Source organism: Vollenhovia emeryi, unplaced genomic scaffold (assembly GCF_000949405.1).
Source record: "Vollenhovia emeryi isolate VEMERY1.0 unplaced genomic scaffold, V.emery_V1.0 DF939199.1, whole genome shotgun sequence".
Lineage (NCBI taxonomy): Eukaryota > Metazoa > Arthropoda > Insecta > Hymenoptera > Formicidae > Vollenhovia > Vollenhovia emeryi.
In genome coordinates this window covers 397,065-423,820 of record NW_011967167.1, presented here as the reverse complement: position 1 = coordinate 423,820, position 26,756 = coordinate 397,065, and the positions used below count along the sequence as shown (strand labels likewise).

Sequence of the window (26,756 nt, the reverse complement as noted above, 5' to 3'; positions counted from 1 at the left end):
CCCGCGGCGTGATAAACTGCCGCGCGCTAACTACGCGAATTATTCCAAGTAGATGCCGGTGCTATGCGCAGTACTTGCTGAAGAAGTTTCGCCCGCACATCTCTCCGGGCGCTCGAGCCCTCGGCGTATAACGCGCGGCCGGAACAAACGGGGGAGCGCGGACGTGTGTGGCTCTTACGACGCGGGGGTGGGGGAGGGAAAACCGGGAGAGGGTGCGCGGTGGTGTGAGGGTGCGAGCATTCCTCTCGCACCCCCTTCTTCCCGGCGCCACGATCTCGCGCGGGTAACCAAAAACGGCTCGGTAATCGCGTTAGTTGCCGGAGGTATCCGAACACCTCGACTATTAATATCGCCGCCGCGCCGAATTACGTCATCGTTTGCGGCCGATTCGAACTATCGGGGTCGCCTCCTCGAAGTGCCAGGGGAAACGGGCGGGCTCGCTCAAAGGGAATCTCTCGTTCTCGCGGCCGAGATCGCTCGACGGTTCGTAATCTGCCGCTCGTCCCGCGCGTGCACGCGCGTGTTTGCGAGGTTTATTAAATAAATAAAAGGACGGCCGCGTTTAATCCGCTTAATTATTAAATAACGACAAAGCGTGCGCGCGAGGGAGGAGGGGGATGGACCGCTCGAGCCGCGCGATTTATGCATTTTGCTGGAAAATAATGTGGCCGTTGCAAATATAAAATTCGAAATACGCGTGTACCTATTACGTATACGCCTATTACAATGTTGATCTAGTATAATAAAATTTTCTCCGCTCGAAATCACGGCTCTCTCCCCATGCGACAAAAAAACGTATGTAAATTACTCTAACAATTAGTAAGAGAATACCAAACGTGATAACATTTTTACGTGGAGCAATAAATTAAAGTAACTGTTATATTTTTCAACTGGAAAGATTCCCTCCCCTTTAAAGCGGTAACGTAAATCCCATGACGTCGAGGGCCCGCGAAAGTGTACGGTGTCTCTACTACCGAGGGTTGAAGTTTCCGGGTGAAGGACTCGAGACACTTCAAAGCGGCGAAATTTCATGCATTTTTCTCGACGATGTTTCTCCAGGAGACCAATCCCATTCGGGCGAGCGGTCCCATCACAGTCGATCGATCTAATTGTGCGACGGGCGTCGACTCGATTCAGATGCAAATCACGGCAAACGAACTCCATTCGTCGCCGGCGCAAGACTCGCGGGCCGCGTCGCGCCGGCGGAATTCGGCGACAAGGTGTCCCCGGTATAGGAACGTCGCGGCGCCCTTCGTCCTCCTCATCTCACCCTTGACGAGAGCGGCGGGATCCACCTCTGGCGACGAGTATGTGTCGCGTCGCGTAATGTTTCGCAAATATTAGCGCAGAAATCGGCTCCTTTACCTTTCGGCTTGGCCCTGCGGATCTCCGCGCTATCCGCGCTCGGCCTGCCGCGCCTTTTTCACCTGCCCCCTCGCCCGCGGCTGCAGCTGATCCGGCTGCAGACGCCCAAATTGGCCCGATACATCCGACGAACGTGAAGCGAGTACATAACTCGATAAGTACACAAAATTTTCCTCGCCGTATCCACCGCCGAGAGACGAATATTTCAGCAGGAGCGTATCCACCCGTCCTCTCATTCCCCAGCAGCGTCTACGCGACATCCGACCCACCGCTGGGAACACACCACGACGACATCGTCGGGCGGGATCTTTATTGCACGTGACGATCGCGCGGCTCGTCTATATAAAATTTCCACCTTTTTTTTCCACGGCGAGTTACTGTTGCGCGTCACCGCAATAAACGAGACGTGTAAAATAGCCGCGCGAGCTATCATTGAAACCGTTGACTTTACGACGCGACCAGAATTCGCGGCGGATCGATGCCTCGGACTGGAACCTGCCGCCTGTATATGCAATCGTACGTTACCGCGGGAAATTCGACGAGAGATCGTCGATGGTGCGCGGCGATCGGCTTTGCATAAGTCATCGATTGCGCGTTACGTAACGCGCGAGAGTCTATAAATATGCCCGTAGCAATACGGTAGACTGGACGAAACGTTTATTAGATCATATTTATCTTGATGAACGTTTCCTGCCGGTAAATCGGGAAACAGTGATAAATAGGGGTGTATCTTCGGGGAGGTACACCCAGAAAACAGTTTGTTTGAGATGAAACAAATTCGTTTGACCACAAAACCGGTAACAATGCCTTCATTCTTTTCCCTTATCTCTAATTTTATAATTTTCGAAACTAATTAACCCCTTTATTTTTAATTTGTTTGAATTTTGACCTCACTGGACTTTGATTTAACTTCGAAAAAATGATTTCTTTACCTTGACCGAAGTTTTGTTTGATCGAGACTGGAATCTCTAAGAGAATTCATATCTATTTCTTCAAATCTGGCACATGTTTTAGCACAAGTAAAGAAAAGTTTAGTAGATTCAAAGAAATGTAATTTTATACGTATAGCATTTGTTTAACCTAACTTATAACTTTAACACCGAATCAGACTAGCAATTGTCAACGCGGATTGGGTTGGGATTGGCGATTGGTGACTGTCTTCTAGGCAATGAGAGCATAGCAGCCAGCGATTTACGCGACTCTCATTGGTTAAAGGACAATTTTATTGTCAATCGTCAGTCCCAATCCAATCTGAGTCGGCAATTGCCAGTCTGATTCGGCCTTCACACTGTGTTCGAAAATTTACTGGCAGCACTGAAGATCCATAAGTGCCCATCTACAATAGAGATTTAAATCCTAAGTCTTAAGAAATTGATTAATCACAGTCGCGTATTCTACTCATATTTAACCGTGATTGGTCAATTTCTTAAGGCTTGGGGCTTAAATCATCTATTGTAGACTGGAACTTAATGCACGTAACGTATACTACAGATTTCTAGCGCTGGCAGTGAATTTTGGAACACAGAATCCAAGGGACAAATCTTTCTTCTGGGTCTGGGCACTACGACGCGTCACTCGTTAATTTTTCGGCGAGAAAAACAACGGGCTGAGACCAGACCAGGATTCGAACCTGGGACCTTCCGCTCGCCGGGCCAGTGCTCCTCCAACTGAGCTACCCAGGCCCACGCTCGAAGCTCTCCTCGCTTGTACATTTATATTCTGCCGGTCGTTGAAACGGTAACTGGCTGATCGGGTTCCATTCCAAACTCCCGCAATTTCGTCGTGTTCCACTGTGCGACATAAGAATCGCTCTCGCCCTTATATTATTCGCGCGCCGTAGGGCCGCGAATTCCGACGAGCGGCCGGCAGATTTTAATATTTGCCGTCATATCTCAGCGGGGCGAACTTTCGACGCGAGCTGACTCTCACTTAAAATCACTTTATACGAATCGCGGGCACTTTTTCATCCGTCGTCGTTTCGCGCCCCCTCCCTCCCTCCCTCCCTCTCCGCCCCCGAGTCCGAATATGGGCCCTGCCCCATCGCCCTCCCCCTCCGTCGACCCGAAACCCCATATCCCCTGGATAACTCGCGAGAATCCATTTCGCCCGTCGACGACTTCTGAAAACGCCCGCATTATTCTTACCCACCCTCGCCTCTCTTTACATTATCCTGAAGACGTATGGTGTCGGATAACATTTTTCCCGGGAAACGTCGGCGACGTCGCAACTCGCTCGCGATGACGCACAGCGGCCGGCGGTTACGCGGCTGCGGGAGGGGTTAGACGGTGCCGCGTGAGTATATGAGCTGACTTCGAGTCGCCGACTTCGTTAAAGCTTCGTCCATCACTCGGATTTCAGCCCTCTTACGGAAAGTTGCGCGAGCACGCGCGGCGTCGAGTGCATCGGGAATGCGGGCGGCGCGATCGCGGGGGGATTAAATTGAAAATTTTCGAGCGTATCGCCATATCAATTAATTTTCTTGGCGAAATTGAGTTTATCGAAGTTATTTCGGAAATAATTTCGCGTGGTCCGTAAAATACGAAGGAAAAATCGTGAAAAGCCGCTCGGGAAACGGAATCGGGAGGAGAAGAGAGTATCAGCGGCCAGGAAATATATATATATATATACGTATATATACGTACGTAGTTGATTCGTGAAACTTCTATACGCGACCTCAGCAGATATCTAAAACCAATAAAGACCCGCAGACACACTTCCTCGTCCGCACTGGCGGTTAACGAGGTACTAAGGAATCCGAAGACAGCCATTTGGTGGTTGAAAATTAGACCACTTAGGCTTAAACGACCCTGACGATTGCTCGCGAGAGTTGCAGTAACTTTTAAGTCTGGACGGACGAAGACACGCTACCGTAATTACGATTCGATTGTGTTATCGAGGGTAGCGGCGAACAGGGGAAGATATTAGGAACTTTGAGGCGCGCACGAAACGAGCGATTGTACGAGAAAGGAAGTGGCGTTATCGTAGATTCGCAAATTATTTTTGCGTCAATTTAATCGCAAGTTACGGTTTATATACGCGGTGCTGTGAGAGAGCGTTCCTTTAAGTATTATACCAATTATTGCGAGTAATATTGTCACAGCCTCAGTGGTCGAGTTGGCCAAGACGCCCGTCACGAATTAAAGGAGGTCCCAGGTTCGAATTTTGAACGCTAAATGTAGCATCTAAAAATGCTACACGTTGCATTTGAAATATAATTGCAAATCGTTTATCGATTTGAACATGTGAATTAGCTGACGATAATAACTCCACCCGTAAGAAAACTGCGTCATGTCCGGAAAGAAACCGGCGCGCAGGACAAACGTGGAAAGAAACGGCATACAAATTCACATTTGAGTAAATTACAAGTACAGGCTACCTACATCTTGCCTTAGACCCGCATTAACCGTTTTCTATATGTGGTTTAATCGCAAGTGTTAATAATCTCTCCCGCAGCGCGCTTGATGGAAGAGTAGACGCTGGCAGATAGCGAGAGGAGCGTTTATAATTGAGATTTCCATCTTCGCCCGAGTCCGAATATTTATCGCCGAGAACTTTTCTCAAAGGAGCCGACCGCCAATATCTCCCCGAGTCACTCGCACGTCCATTAGCGGCCACATCCGGCGCGGAAATCGAACATTAATCCGCAGCCAATATCGCGACGATCATAATTCAAATCTCGCGGCCCGATAAAAACAGAACGGTCGAACCCATTTCGTTTTGTGAAAAAAAAGGCCGCTCCGGAGAGATAAATAGATAGATGGAGACATTTATTTAGCGGGAATCCGGGAATTCCGTGAACGCCCGGCGCGACTGTATAATAGCGAATAATTGTGCGCATTGCGATAGATAGAAAAACGAACGTTTGAACGCTGGAACGTCTCCCTGTTTCGGCTCTTCGGGAAAGTAATTTTGTTTCATTTCCACTTGCGAAGGAACGTAAAAACTGATGTTCAATTATTGAAAATTCACTCGGTCCGCGTGTATCGCGATCAAAGTGGATTCGCGTCGTATCGTTCGGGCACATATTTCCCGTGCAAGACAATGCAGAGGTGAGCCGGGAAGAGAGGCAAGATGGGAAGACGCGGTCGGGCTGGAAGAATTAACGAGGATCGCCGGCGTTACATTCGTTTCTGTGTACCTTGCAATTTCCGGGTGTGCCATAATTAAAATGTCGGCCGCTTTGACTTATCGACTTGGCGCGGCCGTAGGTGGGGGATCGTCCCGCAAGAAAAAGGAGGCACGAATCTCAGACTGAGACAAGGTCCGGGGAAAAAAGTCTCTCTCTCGCGCGCGCGTCCTTTTCGATCGAGTCTCCTTTCACGGAGTTCCGGCCAATCAGCTCGGCTCTGACCGCGGCTCTTGCCAGGCGGACGTGAAGTAGGGATGTATGGAAAGATGAAAAACGTTGTTGCGAGGAGATGGATATCTTTTCATCATCGAGAGCCTTCTTTCATATCGGGTTCCATTCGCACACCGCTGAAGGAAATATTTTATTTTTCGTCATCGTTCCGCGTCCAATTAGTTTCCCACTCTCATAGTTTCGTTTTAAAAATCGCGCACCTCGCCATTTTATTAGGTACCTGGCTCCATACGTGAGTCTGTTAAAGGTATACACTCGTTATACCAATATAACGGATTGGAGTAAGGGCACTAGTTTCGAAATCGCTGGGGTAAAAATTTATGATTTTAACCGGGCAAATACCAAGCGGACAATAAAGTACGACAAAGTAGTACACGGAGAGACCGATGTGGTTACCACATGTCTAATTAGGGTTGGCACAACCCCAATAAATAGTAATATTTGGGACAGCTATATCTGTGGCTGTCATACCCACATTGGTATGATAAGTAGTGGAGACAACTATATGCGTTTTGTGCAGCAAACTTAGTGAATGTTGCAACACAAAGCAATGTAGATGCCCGTACTATTTATACGGCGACATTTTAATCTTAGCTATTTCTGCCTTAGCCGGTCTTTCCGTGTACAGATACAACTAACGATCATCGTCAGTTGTGATGGAAACTTCATGGGTGATTTGGTTCAGTTTAATTACTGTTTTCCGTTCTACGTTTTTAATTAAATGAAATTACACAAACGGACACAAAAGTAGAATATGGATGCCACAGGTCAATTCTCAAAATGCTTTTCACGCTCTTAAAAGGCGCCGCTGCATCTCGTGAAAATAATTTCTACGTTTGTGTAATGTCGCAAAGTATAAACAGCGAAATTACAACTAATAGCTCGTAGTTCCGATTGCGGCGCAATTAAATCAAGTAGCAATCTCTGCGTTATAACAATAATAATGTAATGGAATTTATATCAACTAATATAACTTACAATTAGTCTATAATACTTTCGTCTTGTAAAACACGATGAAGTCGTACGTGATTAAATATGAAGTCGGAAGCGCGCACCCGCGGTCGTAGACCCAGCGAAACGCTTTTTATTTATGGATCCTTATATATATTGCTCTTTCGATGTTCTCTGCCGTGTCTTTCGATCCAAGTTGTCGATTGTCACGAACGTTTTTACCAAGTTTAAGCGCCCCTGGCTCTCGTAAACTGTTGCACAAAGTGACATGCTTGACGATCGCCGCATGTTGCGGAATTCCCATAAATCTAAAGTCATCGTCCAGATATATCCCATCGGCCTGCCTGCCCTTCCTTTGGATTAGCAGCGCGGATAATACGAGGATTTTGTATTCGAAATCGATCAGCGTCGATGGCACGTTCCGTACGACGAAGAGATAACGCGAAAGTCCGTACGAGGCCGTCGAGCTCCCTTCGTTCCGGCTCACCGCCGCTTCGAATATTCGATTAAATGTATCGATGCTCTCTAAATGTACTCTATATAAATGTATATCGATGCGCCGAGCCCCATAAATTCCGGGCGATCCTGAAGGATGACACGGAACCCGCTTCCACTTGTCCCCCCCGTACGCTGCTCGCAAAAACTGCTGGCCGTAAAAATTTAACAAGGGAGCTTCCTGGACCGCCGGGTTACAGGATTTGGCGACGCCGACGGAGAGAGAGAGACGAAGGCAGGCAGGAAGAAAGGAAGGAACGAGGGTGAGGAAGAAGCTCTCGTAACTGTTCCAATAATGCGAAATGAAGGATGATTCGTGCAACGGAGTGATATTGAAATCCGTTGGAATCCAATATTTATTATTACCCGAGCGGCCGCGTATCATTCCGCAGGCAGCTATTGTCGCCCCGATAAAGTAGGCCCGGCATTTACGGTAGCCAGATTGCCGGGATTCTTCGCTCCTGGTATGTCATCGGATTTCCCACGCCGGTAATTTACACATCGAATAATCGCGTTGTAAATTTCTGAGTCGCGTTCCTTACTTTATGCCTCATAATTGCGCAAGTAACTGCCTTACATTTTAAGATAACCACCCCTTTATCTTTTCCTTTCATTAAGATGTAGAGGAGAGTGCCCTATTATAAGATAGGCTCCTAATATGAGATGACGGGGGGGGGGGGGGTTTCTGCTAAATCAGTAGGTAGCGTCTGTTGGTTTAAGTTTAGTGAAAAATTCATTGTTAGGTCGTGCGTTCGTTGCGAAGAACGATTTGCGATTGAATGTGGATGTTGAAAACCTGCTGTCTCATAATACGGGACAGGACTTTCTTCTATTTTTAACGTATTGACGTGCGCGTAGAAGTGATCGAGAAATTGCAGGTGAAACAGCATAATTATTAATTTCATTTTATTTGCGAAACCCCGACCGTTCTTTGCGGCTCTGCCGATCGATAGACACGAATCTGCCAATCTCTCGACAAATTTCATTCTATGTACACTAATATCTAGTTTCCAAGAAAAAGATAAATTAATCAATTTATAATAATATTAATTAATTAAGCAATTACGCGGTATAATATAATTAATATTGTACAACAATTTAATTAGTATCAACGGGCACGTTTCGACACGGGTGCAGCGTTAATAATACACTCGGCTATCGAGAATGAATTTGCCGATATATTTTATGTATACAATCGTTAGAGCGCAACGGTCACGCGGAAGCTGAAACTTTATCATCGCGCTTTTAAGCGTTTCTTTCGTCGAGCCGTGAACCCGAAACGAGGGCGATGGTAATCCCAGATTTCGTCGGGGGAAAAAGAGAGTCGCCGTTGCATTCTCAGTTCCATTTCGCCTGTTTCTACATTTGGCATAAAAACTCGCTCACGTACAATGCGCACACGGCCGAATATGAAAATGCTCGCCTGCTTAGGAACGTACTTGGCGTTGCTGGCATACGAAGTGGCATTCGACAAACACTGTGCGGCTTTTCAACTCGCGAGAGCTTCAAGCTCAGCAGGCTTATTCAAATCGACCAGCGGCGAGATAGATAGGGAAAAAGAGGGAGAGAGAGAGAGGGGGGGAAGGAGGAGGAGAGAATAACGGGATGGGAAAAAGGATGAATGTGGAAGGAGAGGGAGAGAGAAACGGAGAATGAAACAGGTTGCCACGTTCGTTTCCTCGTTTTTCCACCCTCGCTTCTGGCCTCGCCGCGTTTATGCTTTCTTCGGTGAAACGCGTCGCGTCTACGAGAGATGGAGAGCTGGACGAGGGCGATTACTTTAAATCGGAACGACGCTCGTGAATGTCTCATTCTGCTTCTGCTACTCGAACGGAAGATGAAATATTCTTCAAGGCGGAGCTCCGTCTATGTGTAATTTGGACTATTCTCGATGGACGGTGAATTTAAAGGCGAAAGCGCGGATTTTCCCGAATGAATTGCCGCGAAAGGCGCGCAGTCGAGGCACCGAATTAAGAGCAATTCTCTTAATCAGTAACGCATCGTGAAATTTTATTTTCTAATCAGCAACGACAGCATCTTATTCGTCGCGAGCAACAGCCAGGCGTTTCTAGGTGTCGTTTTCATTGTCGCGCCACGCAGCGCGGTCTTGCAATATTGACGAACGTTCTCGAGGCCGCGTTTCGAGAACTCGGTTTTGATTGAAAAGAATGGCTAATTTTTCGCTCCGGTCCAGAAGCGGAGCGTATCATGTTCCGAGCAATCTACTTTCTAAAATGTAGTCGCCTCCAGCAGCGCGCGCCCGGCATATACCGCGGTTATATCGTCCCGCCCTCCGTCCGCTTCCCTCCTGCGAGATATCGCTCGCGAATTTCGTTTCGCAGTCGACTCAGGTGGTCTCGGTCGGACAAGTATTTTAAAACCGCGGCGCGACCCCCGACGATCGAGTACCGTGCCCAGTTCGCCGGTGGCTCGTTTGAATTTTAGAACGATAGTGGAAACTCGTGTACCTCGCACGACTCGTGAATTTAACTTTCCGGCGAGTGAGCGGGTGTGGGGCCGGCCAGGGTGGCGCCGGGCGCGAATTAATTCACGACCTCCTGACAAACCGTTTGCCGCTGCTACGCGCCGCTGTATCGCCGACGTTACCTCACCACGTCCCCGTCGCGGACGTCTTTCGACACACGCCCGGGGAATACCCGTCTTATTACAGCGCGCGAAACCCGAGAGATATTTAAACATCGAGCGCGTTATGCCCCGAGCTGCTCCAATTATGCCATTCGCTTCGGCTACGTGACTAAAGTTGACCGTTATCGGAGAGAGGTAGCGAGACCCTTCGGATGTAACGACCGATCGCGTCATCGCGAAAATAATACCTACCGGTAGGTTGAAACTCTCCCGTTTCTATTGCGATCGGTTTTCCGCGGGGGGACACGAGGGAAACGCGCTCGGTGACACGCGGCGAACAGACCGTACCGGGAGACTCGCCGAGGAAGGGTGGAAGAAGCGGCGGGCGGGTGAGAGGAGGACGCGATGGAAAAACGACACGGGAGCCCGGACGAAGGAAGACGAGCTCGACGGTGACAAGGAACATGAACGATGGGCGCGACGGCGGTGCCGGTGAATTTGAAAATAAAATTTGACGTTTTTATTGAAATTCGAGGACGGAGCACCCGCGTCGCCGCCGCGCCACGTCGTGTCGCCGGCGCATATATACATGTAATCCTTCACGTCGGTGAGAAAGAGGGAGCGAGCCTCGGGGGGTTTAATAGTGCAGTTACGAATGATGGATCTTAACTCGAACGTAACCGTCCGCCGGATGTAATCCATTAGCGTGCAATTCACTCACTCGCGGAGATAATGGCACGGGGGGTATCGACAATTTCTCGCCGCGAGGATCATCGGCTCGCGGGGGCGCGAGAGGAAAGGGCGGCCGTCGGCTTCCACAGCCGACCCGGGGATTCCATCGCGGGATGCACATCGTTCACCGGCGACTTGTCGCGGTATCGTAAAGTCGCGTAATTTCCCGAGTCGAGTATTTGGTCCCGGAATGGGCCTCAATTATCCTAGTCTGTCCTGATTTGGACCTCGAAAATTGCCACATACCTCGGTGATCGAATTGGTGACACGCCCGCCTAGTGAGAGAGGGAAGTCCAGGTTCAAACCCTGGCTGAGGTAAATTTTTCACGATCAATTTAAAAATTAAAATCACTCAGACACTAACATCCTGCCTGGGCTCTTATATCCTTTATTCCTTCGAATTGTGATTTCACGTCAGAGCCTTATCAATTATATCGTTTAAAAAACATTGTGTCTAACCACATTCTAACACGCTCAAAGAGAATGTAAGAAAATACTTTACGCTCTTCGAAAGCTCTTAAGGCCTGTGTTCACGAAGCTAGAACTTGGTCCAAGTTTTAGTTCCGAGAAATGTGTAGCCAATCAACCTGCAGCTTTTATGGAATGCTTTCTCGAAACTAGAACTTGGGCCAAGTTCTAGCATCGTGGAACGCAGGCCTTTAGGCCGAAGAGGATCCTCTGTTGATTACACTCGCGTTGGCCTCTTAGCTGCTTAATGGGAAACAGCGACTCTTTTCAGGCCTATCCGAGGTCAAAATTTCAACATATTTTCTCCGACACAAAGACCTTATTCGCTCGACCTCGTTGCTCCCAATTCAAAAATTATACGAGGCTAAACTGCGGCCAAGATATTCGACTCGAGTTCGCTCATTACGAGCGACGAATAAGCGGAAAAACTTGTCTCTCTCGAGTGGTCCCCTCCCCGCAACGACGTCGCAGCTCCTAACTCGTTGACCCAGTCCGAAGCGGCGCTTCCGCCGCGGTACAGGTTTCTCTTCGGCGCGAGCGAAATCGCCGCCGGACGTCTCCGCGTTTCAAAAGGGGGTAAAACTCGCGCCCTCGATTCGATCGTTTACCCCTCGCTCGTCGATAAATCGTGGGGAGGGGGGGGGGAGACCGGGAATCGTGGCACGAAATCGCGGCCCCTGTTTAGCACGTCGGTTCAGACGCTCGTGTTACGTGGGTGGTAATTGCTTGAGAATCGATTTAGCCGCCTGCACTCCAGCGACGTCGCCTTAACCGATACTGTACGCCGCGAACGGTGATATTCCTGTCGATAGCAATTTACCCCCGATACGACAAGCTGAAACACGCGTCTTTCCCGACCGCCCGGCGGTGAAACAATGCGCGGCGATATGACGAGATAGCGCCGACGTGTGCTCGACTCGGGGCGGATCGTATAAATAAAAGTGAAACGGATTCTCTCCCATTGCGAATTGAAGCGACGCCGCTCGCGTCTCGAATCCTCTTTGTTCAATTTTGCGGACGTCTACGCGTTCTCCAGCATCCTCTCGATCTGTATTTTACACGTCGTCTCGTATTGTTCGCGCACCCCCGTCATTTTTCGGTCGCGATCGATAACTTTATTTCGGCTCGCGCGACGTCAGCTCGCGCCGTTCACGTCGCGTTTAAGTGCCGAAAATGCGACGGGAGAGAATTTTCGCGTACGCATGTCGCTCGGAAGAAATGAAATGAAACACGCTCGGCGGGCCGTGGCACGCCATTGTTATGCAGTTAAACGACAAGGTAATCCGCGCGACGGCGAACGGCAAGGAAGCGAGAGGGACGGAATCTGCTTATTCCCGCTGCGGTTAATGCACCGTGTAACGTAATACAGTTAAAACGAGATACACGATTAAATCCCCGCCTCGCAAAAATCCCGAAGTGATTTCAATTAATCATCCATCCCGCTGGAATTTCCGCGCGCGCGCGACGTGACCGTCGCGACGCGACGCAAAAATTTCACGGAAAACGAGCTGGAACATGACAAACGATCCGTTAACTTGCCGTCCACGTTTCTTCACTTGATCGCTGCCTTCGTGTAACTGTAAGCGATATATATATAATACATATATATATTCGGGCAAAAGTGTGGAGCGCAGATCGTTCCCGCGCGCTCGGAAGATAAATAATCTCTCGGAAATGTGTGGCAATATTCGTTCTCGAGTGCCGAGGGCGGCGGAATAATAAGGGAATATTTTCGTGACACGTAATTTCGTCTGCGAATGCCACCTCGATGCCGGAATCTCGATAACCACACGGCCAATCTGCCTGAACCCGCGGGTCAGTGGGTCAACAATTTCGTACATTCCTGCGGCGAGCACCTTCGGCAAAAAGCCGCTTCCTCGATCGGCCGATCGTCGGCGATGGAATATCGGTCCCTCCGTTTAAACAGTCGCCTCGTAACAACGCGATCCTTCGGGCCTTCAAAACGCGCCCCCGCCCGCGCTTTATGCGCCATTGAATTTGCGATATTCCATCGGCGCTCTCTGTAATAAAATAATAATTTTAATTGCATCATACACGTACTTTGTAATCGACTATTCGCGCGGACTCATTACATTTACATTGCAAACCCTTCTTTGATAAAAATCACGAATATTCCCTTTGCCGATCCGTGCATTCGCGTCCGTGTGTTTGCTGCTTCCTACGCGCCGTGAATTCATGCGGAAAAAAAATGTAATAAAAATCGCGACTTGATTGCACGCGGCCGTTTGGGACGCGCGCAGGTACCGGCCGCCGGCCTCGTTACCGCCATTTTTACGATTTTAAGAGAATGCGGCTGATTGTGGTCTCGTCGAATTACCAAGTTCGTCGTCTTTGATATCGCAACGACGAATCATTAACCCTTCGTGCTTGTTCGCTCTTTTTCCGTTTTTTTCTCCTTTTACAAAATCGGGCGGACGGGCGCATTTGCCGAGGGAAAAGCTCGTCGTGTACCGGAGGCATTTTCTCGAATCCGATTGATGCCCGAGGCAAAATGTAACTTCCGCTCGCCGGAAGAGAGAGAGAGAGGGAGAGAGAGAGAGAGAGAGAAGAAATCTGCCGTAAGCCGACTTTGAAAATTTTGGGCGAGATGCCAGTCGGGAAAAAAGACGGGGAAAAAAAGGTTACGTTGCTGGAAAAATGTTTTTAGCCGCGGCCGTAATGCCTGCCGAAATCTTCCTTTTCGGCGCTTCGTTCGCGCGCATGGCGTGGCACGCGAGGCCGCGCGGTGGGCGCGGGCTTAAAATTAACTCAATTAAAATCCGCCACTCTGGGCTTCTCCGCCCCCGCGCGCACGCGGGACCGCCCGTTTTCCGGCCGGTCCTGAAATTATCGGCGCGGTCCGAGCGCGGCCCATTGATTACCACGGGTAATCGCCATTACAATCTCCATTCGGTCGTGCCCAATCTCGTCCACCAGCCCCGGTAGGCCCCGCCGCGGCGTCTCGACGCCCGCGGCGTGGAATTGGAAAAACCCCCCCTTGGTCATGACGAGCCGCGTGCAACGCCCAACTTCTCAATTGTCGCGAATAGCGAGCACCTCGGAACTTCGACCGCATGAAACAGTAATTAGAGCGAATCTCGGTCCTAATTTATCGGACGGTAAACATCCGCGGGGAGGGAAAAAGAATCGGGTTGAAAACGCGGCGCGGTATTCCGCTGGGATACAGCGAGGTAATCTCTCGGTTAAAACAAAAGTGTGGATAAAGAGTTTTCAAGACGAAAAGCCAAAAAGCTCCTCCCCACCCCCGATTTTTTTAATCCGATTCTCTTTTCCTTTATAACTGGAACAGCCTACGGAAATGTAGCGAGATAACACGAGTCGAGTATTTGGTCCCGGAATTGGCCTCAATTATTCTAGTGTGTCTTCGTTTGGACCTCGGAGTCGGTTGGAAACTCCAGTTTGAGGCCCAGACGAGTAAAAGAAATTGTGTTTGACCTCATTCTAACCCTCAAAGAGGATGTAATAAAATATTTCACCCTCTTTGAAACTTCTTAGGGCCGAAGAGAATCCACCTCCGTTGATTGCACTCGTATTGGCCTCTTTGCTGCTGAAAGGGAAACAGCGCCTCTTTTCAGGCCTATCTGAGGTCAAATTATTCAATATATTTTCTCCGACACGAGGACTTTAAGTTCGACCTCGTTGCTCCCAATTCACAAATTATACGAGGCCGAAATATTCGACTCGGGAAATTTATTTGGCGACCTTACGCGTTACTTGTGCAACAACCAGGCATGTGTACGAGACATTTAAGAGGCAGATGCATATACGTAACGTCGCGGGCAAATTAAACCCCATATTTGCAGAGGCGGACTGTTACACGTGTACGACATTGCACGCGAAACTAGACTTCCTATTTGCAGAAATGGACGGCTACTTCGATCTCTAAAGCGATGTTGTATCTGTAACTACCGGCGTAGTCTACGATTACGTTTCGCCTGCGAGCGATGCCCCTCGGAGATACACTCGCGCGCGCGCGTGTAACTCGCGATTAGTATCGCGCGCGGTATCGATCTTACGTTACTCTGAAGAGGGTAATTTATGTACCGCGCGTACAAAAGTATATCCCGAGGTTTTCTCGGGTTTCCTGAAAGCCGCAATAAAAGATGCCGAGCGCGGAATAGAGGCGTCGCGTTATTTATTAACTTAACCGTTCGGCTGGACGTTTACCATAATCGAATCTCGTATAAATGCGACGCGTTTAATATATAACCCGAAATCATGACTGACGCGCGACTGTTAATACTTGATCTTCCCGAGCGGTCTATAAGAGATTAAGGCGGAATATGTGCCGTCGGAACGAAAATACCTGCGACACGCGCGCAGAGGACACATACCGTTGCCCGACGATAAAGTTTCACGTCTCCGAAACATTTCCGAGCGATTAATGAACGTAATGCCTGTTATGCGATGAAACGAGACGCGTGCCTTGCCCGATAAACGAGATGAAATTTAGCTTCCTTTCGGAACTCCATCATTCAGGCTTTTAGTACCCTCGCCTTTTGCTTCATCAATTCGCCGTGACGCGATATTCCGATAAAGGACGACTTCGTTCCCTCGCAATATGTCGTGACAGTTAATTGCTTAATTTCGGATTTTTCGTTGACTACGTTTCGCTCGACCGGTTAAATCCGATAATGAAATCTAGAACAAATAAATTCCGTGTGTGCCTCTCCCGCGCGTCCGCATGGAAACCGATTTGGCAGATTGACGAATAATTTCGCCGAATATCTCTATCTTCCCGGATTTGCGTCAGTCCGACATAAGATGAAAATGTATCGAAACTTGTCACACAATATTAACGACATATCTGTTAAAGAGACGCACGTTCGGTGACTTGAGCCAATTAGTTCCGAACAACTTTTTTCATGTCGCTTATCTTGTCAAACTTCTATTAAAATACTAGTGACCTTATCCGGCTTAGCCCGGACCTTCTTCCTCTTGAATCACCTTTTTTTATATTGGTCAAGTTCTTTTTCCATGAGTTTAGATATTAAAATTTATTATTGATCTCAGGGTTTGAGATTTGACTTTCTAACTCTTGGTCCAGATCGGTCCATTGGCATAGAATTGTATAAAGAACATACAGACAGACAGAATTTCACTTTTATATACACGGTGGCCCCGAACGTTCCGGCCAGACTTAGAGATTTTATAGGAAATTTAATTCTGTACAAAAAGTTTCTGCATGGGTCGAAAAATGCTTCCTTGAAAAGTTTGCACCCAAAAACTTTTGAAATCGCGATTATTTTATATATTTTTGCAAATATCAAAGAAAGTATGCATTTTTTAATAAAAAGTACCGAAACGAAAGTTGAACGAAAGGTAAAAATTAATTTACTAAAATAAAATGATTTTTTGTAAGTAAAAATGTTAATTTCGAAAGAATTTATTAACAAAGGTCTACATTTCGTACAAATTGGTCGATCTTAAGATGTCGAACCGTATTTATTTTACAAATTTTTTTTCGGCCAAAAAACAAGGTGACGTCCCTCTTGATTTCCGATTTATTTATCGCGGATGTGGCCTCTATTTTTGACGTCCGCGTATTCCCAGGTTCAATAAATAATCTTCTCTGCCAAGTTGTAGAGAGATTACCGAGTGATCGGGATGGATCCTGGATTAAAAAGCAGAGAGAAAATATACCAGGTGTGCCGTGGTCGTGCAAAAGTCCAGCGAAATATCGCCTCCAGAGTCTCGTAGAAATTAAGCTCTCCGGGGCGTCGTCACCCGTCGCGGATCGTCGCAGATCGGATGATGCACGACACGCTGTGATCCCCATTTAATTTACCCGGATACGCAGCTTTTCCAAGTAAATTGGACTAAATTATCGGCGATGCCATTAAACGTTACGCGAACATTACCATGCTCAACCGCATCGTCATCCAAATGCGACGTTTAATTGTTATTACGTATCGGTTGCGTTACGCGCAATTGGGAAGAAGGATATCGATCCTTCCTTCAAACCGCAGCCGATTAAACGTCTAGCAGCGTTAATTAGCGTTAGTAATTTTTAATTATGTTACCACGAGCATAAATCAGAGTTCTACGATGACACTGTGCGCCGTGTTCCTTTTGTAGCGATTTAATTTTAATCACGTTTTTAGATTTTACGATAGCTGTTCGACAAAGCATTGAGAAAATTGAGATTACTCCCATAAAGTGATATAATTACGGGACGTGGATTCGAGTTGCGTTTCAAGCAATTTGCTACGAATTCCGATACATTGCATACAGAATAATTTACCGTAATTCACGTGATTCGTCCCTCGCCTTTCGTATTATAAAACGCAATTACGAAGTTTGTAAGAATGTACACCCGATGGGATATCTAAAATTGCGATTTTATAAATAACGAGCGCGATCCCAAAGGGAAAGGACGCACTTGAAGAAAATGAATTGGAAACGAATGGCAACATCGAGGAAAGCAATTCGCACGCTCTCGCGCATCGACTTTGATGCGGATTTAATTAATCTACGCCCGAAGCTTAGTCCGTGCGCGCGCAGCGTCAAACGAGCTTAACACAAGGGGCTTTCTGCGAGGCGTTTTCCATGCGAAAATCCTACAGTGATATCTCCTCGACGTTCCCTTTCCGTTCCGAGCCTCTCCCAAGGCTGTCTGCAAGAGGGGAGGGGAGGGAAATAGGAAAAAAGGACGAGACGGAGAGATCGAAAAGAGGAGCGGAGCGACCAGGAAACCAGAGCGAAATTTCGACGCTACGGCGTCGAAAATAAAAGTACGAGACGAGAGCGCGCGCCAAAATAGAGAAGATAAAAAAAAAGCGGGGAGGAGAGCGAGACCGGGAGACGCGGCGCGGGCATCGATTGATTGGCACGCTGACGTGCGTGGCCACGATGGATGACGCTTTATTTTCCACCCGGGGTACACCCCGATTATGGATTGAAAAGCGGCCATAAATCCTCGTGAATACTTTACAGGTACGTTCCGGCAGGTGGAACGGCAGGTGGGGGCGGGGGAGGAAATTTCATCGCGCCATCGCGAGAGAGGAGACGGCTGGAGAGCGAGAGCGAGAGCGAGCGAGAGTGCGCGAGAGGGGGGGATGAAGAAGACGGGAAAAGAGGTGAAAGGCTCGCTCACAGGCCGGCCGCGCCGCGCCGAGATGTTGGCGGGAGGATGTTACGGTGGATGCCCCAAAATTGAATTTGTCGGGACGCGAGAAGAACGTTTTGATTAAGTGCCTCCGTCGGGGAAACCGTGCGTTATCGCGCACCGATTTCTGACCGTTCTCCATGACGATCGCACGCCAGTCGCCGTTTCTCGGCGGGAGCGAGATTCGCTTCAGCCACCATCCGTGGCCCTCCTTTAACGCGGGGATTTCCCTTAATGCGGTACGGGGATTCCCCGGGCTGTTTCGGGGATTTTTGTCTCGGAGTGCGCCGAGGGGGAAACCGCTGACCAAAATCTTATGTACACCAATGCGCACACAAAAATTTCTGATTGAATATGGACGAATCAGATAATTACAGGAATTCTGGTAAATCCTAAAGGAATTCTGGTAAATCCTAAAGGAATTATCTGATTCGTCCATATTCAACCAGAAATTTTTTGCAGTGCACTAATGCCCAGTGGGCATTACTTTATCTTATTTATCTTGGTTTCTCTTATTTTATCTCTATAATGCCCCAGCAAGGCCTAATGCCCAAAAAATGTCTAGTAATGCCCAGTGATGCCGCAAGTCTGTACACCACAATGTCCTTTTTTGTCGGAGTACGCCGAGGGAGAAACCGTTGACCAAAATCTTGTACATACACCAATGCCCACTAATGCCCAGTGAGCATTACATTATCTTATTATCTTATTTTATCTTATTTATCTTATTTTATCTTTATAATTCCCCAGCAAGGCCTAATGCCCGAAAAATGTCTAGTAATGCCTAGTAATGCCCAGTAATGCCGCAGATTTGTACACCACAATGCCCTCAGCGGTTTTCCCCTCGGAGTGCAATGTACGGCCGGCGTGCATTTCGCGCGTAACCCACCTTCGACAAGCCGCGGGAAAAGACGCAAAAATTTCCCTACGGACGAATGGACGGAACAGTATTGGCGGGCAATTACGTCGAATCGATACACGCGGTACATGTTTAATTATACAAATATGTATTCGGTATATGTTAACGCGCGCGCACCACTCGTTTATCGCTCGCCGCTGCCGAGATCGCACGAAACGCGAGAGCACTCTCTCCGTTTAAACAATTCTTTTTTTAGGCTCGAGTCGGCTGTAGAATCGCTTATAAAAAAAAAACCGGTCGGCACTACGGGCCGTGAAACCCACGTTGAATATTTCACGGTTCAATAGATATACGCGTGTTTCTCTTGCTAGCGAATATCGTGCGGCGAACGTGTGCGGGGCAGTTTCGAGGGAGAAAAGGGCCGCGTCGGAGTGGCTGGTGCACGCTCTGGTGTACACATATCGTTAAACGCGGGATTCGCAGTGTCGGGTAAACTCACCCTGGAGATCCTTCAACCGATATATCGAGTAGCGATATTCCACCTGGTCGCGAGCTACGTACTTTGAAAATACTGGCGCGCTGACTTTTTAAATTAAAAGAATCGATAAAACGTCGATATATACGCGCGCGCGATTACGGTTGCCGAAAATTACTCCGGAACGGCCGACGGGGGCCGAGGCGCTTTACCCGAGGCCGCATAATTCACGAAAGAGAGCTAAAAGAGCGGCGAAATGAGCGAGGGAGGAGCGGAGTAACGGGGAGAGGCGCGATTTGTAGCGGCGCGGGTGAGCACACGGGCAGAAACGAGAGAAGCGCGAGTGCCACCAGCCTCGTTGATAAAATGCCGGATACGTTCGACGTATGCGCGTAACTTCCAAAATAATGAAAAAAGCAAGAGAAATATCCTGGCCGGTTTATCCGACTCCGCTTCGATTTCGCGAGAGCGAATATTCCGCGAAAAAATATCGCCGCGCTTAATCCGTGAACGATCATAGGTACACGCCGGGGCGGCCGATACCGGGCGCGCATCCCCCGGTCCCAGGGTACGCTGAATTTGTACGAAATACAAAGGAGCAAGGCAGGAAGCCAGTGACGGCTAAATGCATAACTCAAGTGACATAAATATCGTTGATACCCCACGCAGTGTCCGAACGCCCGCTGCTCTCCCGTGAAACCGTAATAAGGCCTGTACGGACACGTGGAGGCGACCGAAACCCCGCAGCAGTTAGGTCGCGCATTCAAATGGCGTCGTGAAATGATTCATTAGGCCGTCGAGTGACGAGGAAATTTTTCATAAAGTTAACTCCACCGATGCGGCCTCTTCACTTACATTGCTCTATCTTGTAATTATTTTATAAAATTCGAGTTTTATTGTTTCGTTTGCTACATTAATTTCATTGTGCTAAAAATTTACTTGCAGGAGCCACGGGAGAATAATAATAGTAAAGTTTAATATTTTACGCGGCCGTGTGTATTAATATAATATTATTATACGTGTGTAATACACGAATATAAAAAGATAAATGTATAAATTCTATATTTAATTAAACGTGTTAAAAACAAGTTACAATTGTAATTCATTTTATTTTTACATAGCGCCGTTCATTTCGTTTTTCCGTTTCCGCAGCCAGCACTTGTACAAATTTCTCCTTTCCGTTGCAGTTCCACCGGAGCAGCCGACCATTTTGGATCGATGGGGCCGCATCTTGAACGGCACAGCTGGTCCTTATGAGGAAGGCGATACACCCTATCTCACGTGTCGCGTCACGGGCGGTAAGCTAGCACAAAATACAGTAATACAATATGTATACGCTGAAAAACGTTTATCTGCCCTCGCTAACCCTGTTGCGACACATCTACACTCGCCTGTACAGGGTGTCCCAGCGAGCCGCTGCGCGTCCGCGGGCTTTTCGATTAATTTAAAACTGTCCTCAAAAATAAAGGAAGGAAAGTCAGTCCGTAAGGTCGAAACAGACTAGCAATTGCCGACTCGGATTGGATCGAGATTGGCGATTGACGATTGTCCTCTAGCCAATGAGAGCAAAGCAGTCAGTGATTTACTCGACTCTCATAGGCCAGAGGACAATCGTCAATCCCAATTCTGCGTCGACAATTGCTAAGTCTACTTCGGCCTTTAAAAGGGTGCAGTCGAAGATTAAGGCAAGATTGGCGATTGTCTTCTAGCCAATGAGAGCAAAGCAGCCAGTGATTTACTCGACTCTCATTGGCTAGAGGACAATCGCCAATCCCAATTCTGCGTCGACAATTGCTGAGTCTACTTCGGCCTTTAAGTTAAGGGTGGTTGAAGATTAAGACAAGATTGGCGATTAGAGTCGAGTAAATCACTGGCTGTTTTGCTCTCATTGGCTAGTAAGACAATCGCCAATCCCAATCCTGCGTCGACAATTACTAAATCTGATTCGGTCTTTAAGTTATGGGTGGCTGAAGATTAAGACAAGTTTGTACGACTGACGTTTGATATACGCGCCGAAAGGGATGATATACGTGGTTCCGAGGGAACCTTCCGAGAATAAATCAGCAAATTTCCACCCCGCCACGTTCTATCTCTCCCTCCCCCCTCTCTCTCTCTTTCTTTTGACATCATCGGGAATAAAATTCCTTCCCGTCCCATCTCGAAAACTCGCGACGAAGTAAGATCTCCCCCTTCTTCCGCCTTCGAGTCCCACCTAGGTCACACGCGGCGCATTTTTGAGAGTTGTCGCTCGCGGCAACCTCACCGCGAAATCGTTTGGGAAACTTCGATCGTGGTCGGAGTCACTGGTGTGTCGCCGGTTATTAGATCAGCCAACTTTTTATCGGCGACCGTGGCTAAGTGAAAAGTTCAGTGAAACGCGAGGACGGCCGTTCTCTCTCTTTCTACCCTCAGCGGTTGAGTGCAGGGTATCCCCAGGGTTACCTAGATTGGTGCGTGGCGGATCGAGGACCAACGGAAGGGGCGGGAGGGGGGGGGGGTAGCGAGAGCAACTGGAAAGGGATGAAACGGGACGGGGAGCACCCGAGTGGCGGCGCTCCCCGGTGTTTACTTTAGCAACTGGATCTAAATTTCTGTTTATAACTGCGGCAACTTCTTCGGCCGGCTTTAAAAGATTATTTCCAACCCTGCCCCCTTACACTTCGTGGGGGGTTCAACCTGGCTGCCGCTCAGTCCTCAATGCCCCTCGTTCTGTCTTACGGGAAGACGTCCTTCGAGCTCTCGCCGTGATTAAGCGCTGTACGTCTCCCGCCTTCCTCCACGGGCCCGGGAATATGCCGGGGATGAAGCGTCGTTGAAGATCTTAAGTCGCATCGCGGCAAAATTCGGCGAACTCGAGTCGCGCCAAGTGCAGTCTCATCTGCTGTTTGAATATTCATTACCGCTGTCATCTCTCTGTCTCCCTCTCTCTTCCCCCCCCCTCTCTCTCTCTCTCTCTCCTTCTCCTCTTTTCTACTCGTCGTTATTTAATTGTTTTCGTCAAAACGCGACATACTTTTCAAATGAACACCGGTTTTATGAAAATGTCAAGATTTCAGCGAGTGTGTTAAAACGCTTAGCAGTTTAGCAAATTAATTAAAATGAAAAACTATGGTGCAGTGTCGCGTTGACATCGCAGCTATTCACATCGCAATTATTACAAACGAAAACTTTAATTGCATTTCAATTGTTCCTTGAGCCACGTTGATTTAGCTGTTCTTCGATTGCCCGCGCTATATTTATTACAAATTATTTATCGCCACGATGCCAAATCCCATTCGTTCCCGCGGGATTACACAAATATGTTGAACCGATGTAATCTGTCAACGGCAAATTCCTATATCGAAACGTCCGCCCGTCCGGCGAACAGCGTTATACATCACGATATATTGTACATCCTTCTCGTTTCGCTAAAAGCGGAAACAAAAAAAAAGCCGGGGGTGGGCAAAAAGAAGGAAGATATTGGTCGGCTTCGTTACCGCGGGAGGAGATGAATCTCGCTATTAGAATCGCCCCGTCCTCGAGCCATCGTATTAGTCATCGTTGCCAGATACAGGCAACGGATAACGGCGGATTCGGTGCTCTTGTTCATCGCGAGTCCCGCGTTTTGGCGGATATAATATATATATATATATATATTATATATATATATGTACGTATATCGAAATATACAAAGCCGAGGGAATATTGCCGTATGCAGATTCGATGGGAATTGCATTCACGCTGCGCATCGATCAAACGCATTGCGGCGTATAAATGGAATATCGAGAAGATCGGCTTATCCTTAACAATACATTCGGCGTCGCGGCCCCCGAAGACTCCATCCGCCGGACGCGAATCCGGCGTTTTAATTTAATTGTAAATAACGCTTACGAGGAAGGAGCGAGATCGATTCTCGCGCGATCAAGTATCACGGCGTAGCGAGCGGGGACGCTCTCTTCCTTTCTCTCTCTCTCCCTCTCCCCCGTCTTCTTTCTCGCTTTTAAATTATTTGAAACTCGTGGCGAATTTCGATCCGATTCACGGCTGCGACGTATGGAGCGCACGAGACCAGTATAATACGAGCATTAAATGTCGAGCGATCTTTCGCCAGTCGGAGAACAAAGCGCGGATGGCGGCAACAGAGACAGAGAGTGAGAGGGCGGAGGGGGCAGGGAGAGGTCGTGTTTTTATTTAAAATTAAAAACTCGCTTGTTAAAACGATCGGACGACGTTCCCGGTTGTAAGTGACAGGCTGACACGTGACATTCCGCTCCGCGGGGGCCTTTTTTGCGCGAGCGAACGTGCGTAATTCGCGTAGTTATCAAAATGCCGAAAACAGATATCGTATAGCGGGGCGCCATAATCGACGCGCGTTCGCCGGCGCACCTTCGTCCGCCTCTCGTAATGACGAGCCGCATTTCTATCGAATTTTCGAAAATTACAGCTCCGTTGTAATCGCGCGCCCCAGCAGCCGCGGGGCGATTGCCGCTCCGCCGCTCGTTATCTTTGCATACGCGCGGCTATCCGTGTCTATCCGCGCCGGGAGAATTGTCCGGGTTTTGTGCGACACGCGTGCGGGACACGCCCCGGACGGATCTAATCTTCATAAAGCGAGCTACGCCGTCGCGACGCGAGCTTCTGAAAACGCCAGCCTCCGCCAATCTCTCTCTCTCTCTCTCTCTCCCTCTCCCCCTCCCCCCTCTCTCTCTCTCCCCCCCCTCTCTCTCTCTCTCTCTCTCTCTCTCTCTCTCTCTCTCTCCTCTCTCTCTCTCTCCTCTCTCTGTGTCTGGCTCTGTCTCTCGGTCTATCTCTCTGTCTCGCGAGCGCGTAATTCGGCCGCCCTCGGCGCGGCGCGCCGCCTTGTAAAAACAACGCCATGTGCCGCGTAATTAAGCGGCGCGCGATGTTAACGTTGATGTAATAAAAATGGGAATTTAATATCGCGCTCATCATTTTCGAGTTTGCCGCGCCGTCTAAACGAAGATCGATCGGTAGCGCCGCCGCTGCGTATATATAAATAAGTTTTCGAGTAAGTCACGCGAGTATCTACGCGTCCGTCGTCGGGAGGATATTAACGCGAGATATCGCTCTTGGCGTTGAGCCTTGTAATTTATACGAAAGCTCACAGTGGGAAGCGAGAGTAACCTTCCGACGGTCTTTTTTTTTTTCTTCCCTCCCGCTCGCGAACGCGACGTCGGGAAGGACTGTGTAACGAGCCGTACTATTACATATTCCGCTTGAGCGTTTTGTTACAGGCGACCCGCAAAGCGAGCCTAACTCCTCTCCACGCGGCGAACGTATCCGCGTTATCTATAATTTATGACAATGCCGGCGAGAAAATTTTACGACTCGCCCCGCGCCCGGAATTTATTGCCAATTACTTGACTTCGTGCCCAGAAAGGATCGAGGCTCCCTCCGCGAAGGATGTATATTACGCACGTAAAGGAGGTCCTTCTCGCCCTTGTTCACGCCACGCTCCCGTCCGCCCGGCGGATGGACGCGCGGAAAATTCATCCCCTCGGCCCGTATAAATTCTCATATCGCGGCTGATTACCGGACGACAGCGGCGCTCGAATTCAAGGGTGCAACCTCGACGAGAGGGTCCCGCCTCGAGCGAGAAAAGTTAAACGGGTCAGGGCATGGTCCAAACATGGTCTAGCCGCACTCCCATCCCTGGCATCCGTATCTCAACCAAGATCGGCCCGGCTAGTGATTTAAATCCGGAATGATAACGTTGGCCCAAGAATGGTTATCAAGCCAGTTCTGAATAGTTTCTGGATAAGTCATCGGCCTCACATAAGTCCGTAGCGTTGGCCCGTGATTGGGCTTAGAATCAATCACAAGATAAGTAACAAGGGGCAAGTCACGAGGTCTTGATAAGGAAAACCTGATCAGGCAATTTTGATTCTCAACGTTACATTTACGGTCAGGGCCCTATCGGCGCTGCCTGACGAGTGCCTGATCAGGCATTAAGGCGTCCTTATTAGGCCCCTACTAGGATCCTACTAAAATTTCTGCTCGGGAAGGGCGCGTCGACGGCGCGCGTTTACAGAATAGCGCGGCCTGGTCTCGCCGCTGCGTCAATCTCGCTAAAAGAAAAAAAAACAAGAAAAGGAAAATGAAAGACGCGAGTCGAGGGAAAATAATTTTTCCACCGACGAGACCCGCGGGAGAAACAGCTCCTTGGAATGTAACGCTTCTCGGAGCGTCCGTTAATCTCCGGCAACCTGGCGATAAGCGCGTGACGAAAATCGAGATGTCGAATTTGATTTTCGAGTTAAGAGAGAGGGGAGGGGAAGCAAGGTCCCGCGACCATCGCTGACCGACGCGTACAATTAAATGCAAATTTTACGCTGCCGAATGCACCATTTGCCGCGTATCTAGCAGAAGCATCGGGACTGCGTTCTCTCAGTGCTCGTTTTCGTTACATTTATGACGTCCTCTTAAGTCACGCTACATATACACAACGCGGCTCTCATTCCGTTTTGATGTTATTTGGACGTGGTTAAAGTAGCTCACGGATGGAGGTTCGCGTATCGCGTGCCGCGGCCGCGAGATTGCAAACAAATTGCTCCCAACTATTCGGCGAACTTTTTTTTTCTATATTTGCAAATTGCGCGTAATGATTGGTCGTCAGTTTTCAGCTATTGCGGCAATAGACACATCCGGTAGCCGGCCGGTTTATATTCCGATATCATTCCCGCCCGCCTATGTTTCTGCGCGGAACAAACGAACGTTTCTCTCGGCCGCGTCGGGTTCTCTACATTTTTTTCGGCTATATAACAGTGCGAAACGCTCTCCCTATTTCCCCGGGGCGCACGTATAAGCTCGCCGTCCCGTTTATCGAGTACGTAGCCCGGAGAGAAAATGAATGCGCGTTTATTTCTTCCCCTAATCTCCGTTCGATGCGACGCGTCGCGCGAATTTTCCGGGGCCCGCGATGCCACACAAAAGCGCGCACCAGCGGCGTAATGGCCGTAATTGCATAATTAAACGTCGAATCAAATTGATTCGCCGGCCGCGGATAATTATAATCTAATTTATACCGATAATTAAATATTTACCGTTCCAGCAGATTGTGCCGCGATAGTGATTCGCATTTGAAATGAATTACGTTTCGTTTGAAACGACGGTCCGCCGAGCGTTGTTGAAAACGTCGCTGTATTTACGCGAACGTCCGTGGGATTAACCACAGACTTCCATATACTACTAGACTGCTATGTTCGAGCTGAAAAGGGAGGCAAGAGTTCCGCTCTGTCTTGTATTGGTCTGTCAACCGATGCATACGTACTACTTTCTTTATCTAACATTGCAGAACTCTTGCCTCACTTTTCAGCTCGACGGTAGTAGTCTGGTA

The 26,756-nt window shown here is 48.6% G+C and overlaps 1 protein-coding gene across 1 annotated transcript in view; it reads left to right on the top strand.

The window, feature by feature from the left end:
- Positions 1 to 26,756, top strand: part of LOC105561870 (nephrin) — a 114,383-nt gene that overhangs the window by 14,294 nt on the left and 73,333 nt on the right. The window contains exon 3 of the mRNA XM_012012225.1: positions 20,608 to 20,718. Within this exon, the coding sequence (XP_011867615.1) occupies positions 20,608 to 20,718 (111 nt within the window). The remainder of the gene's footprint in view (positions 1 to 20,607; positions 20,719 to 26,756) is intronic.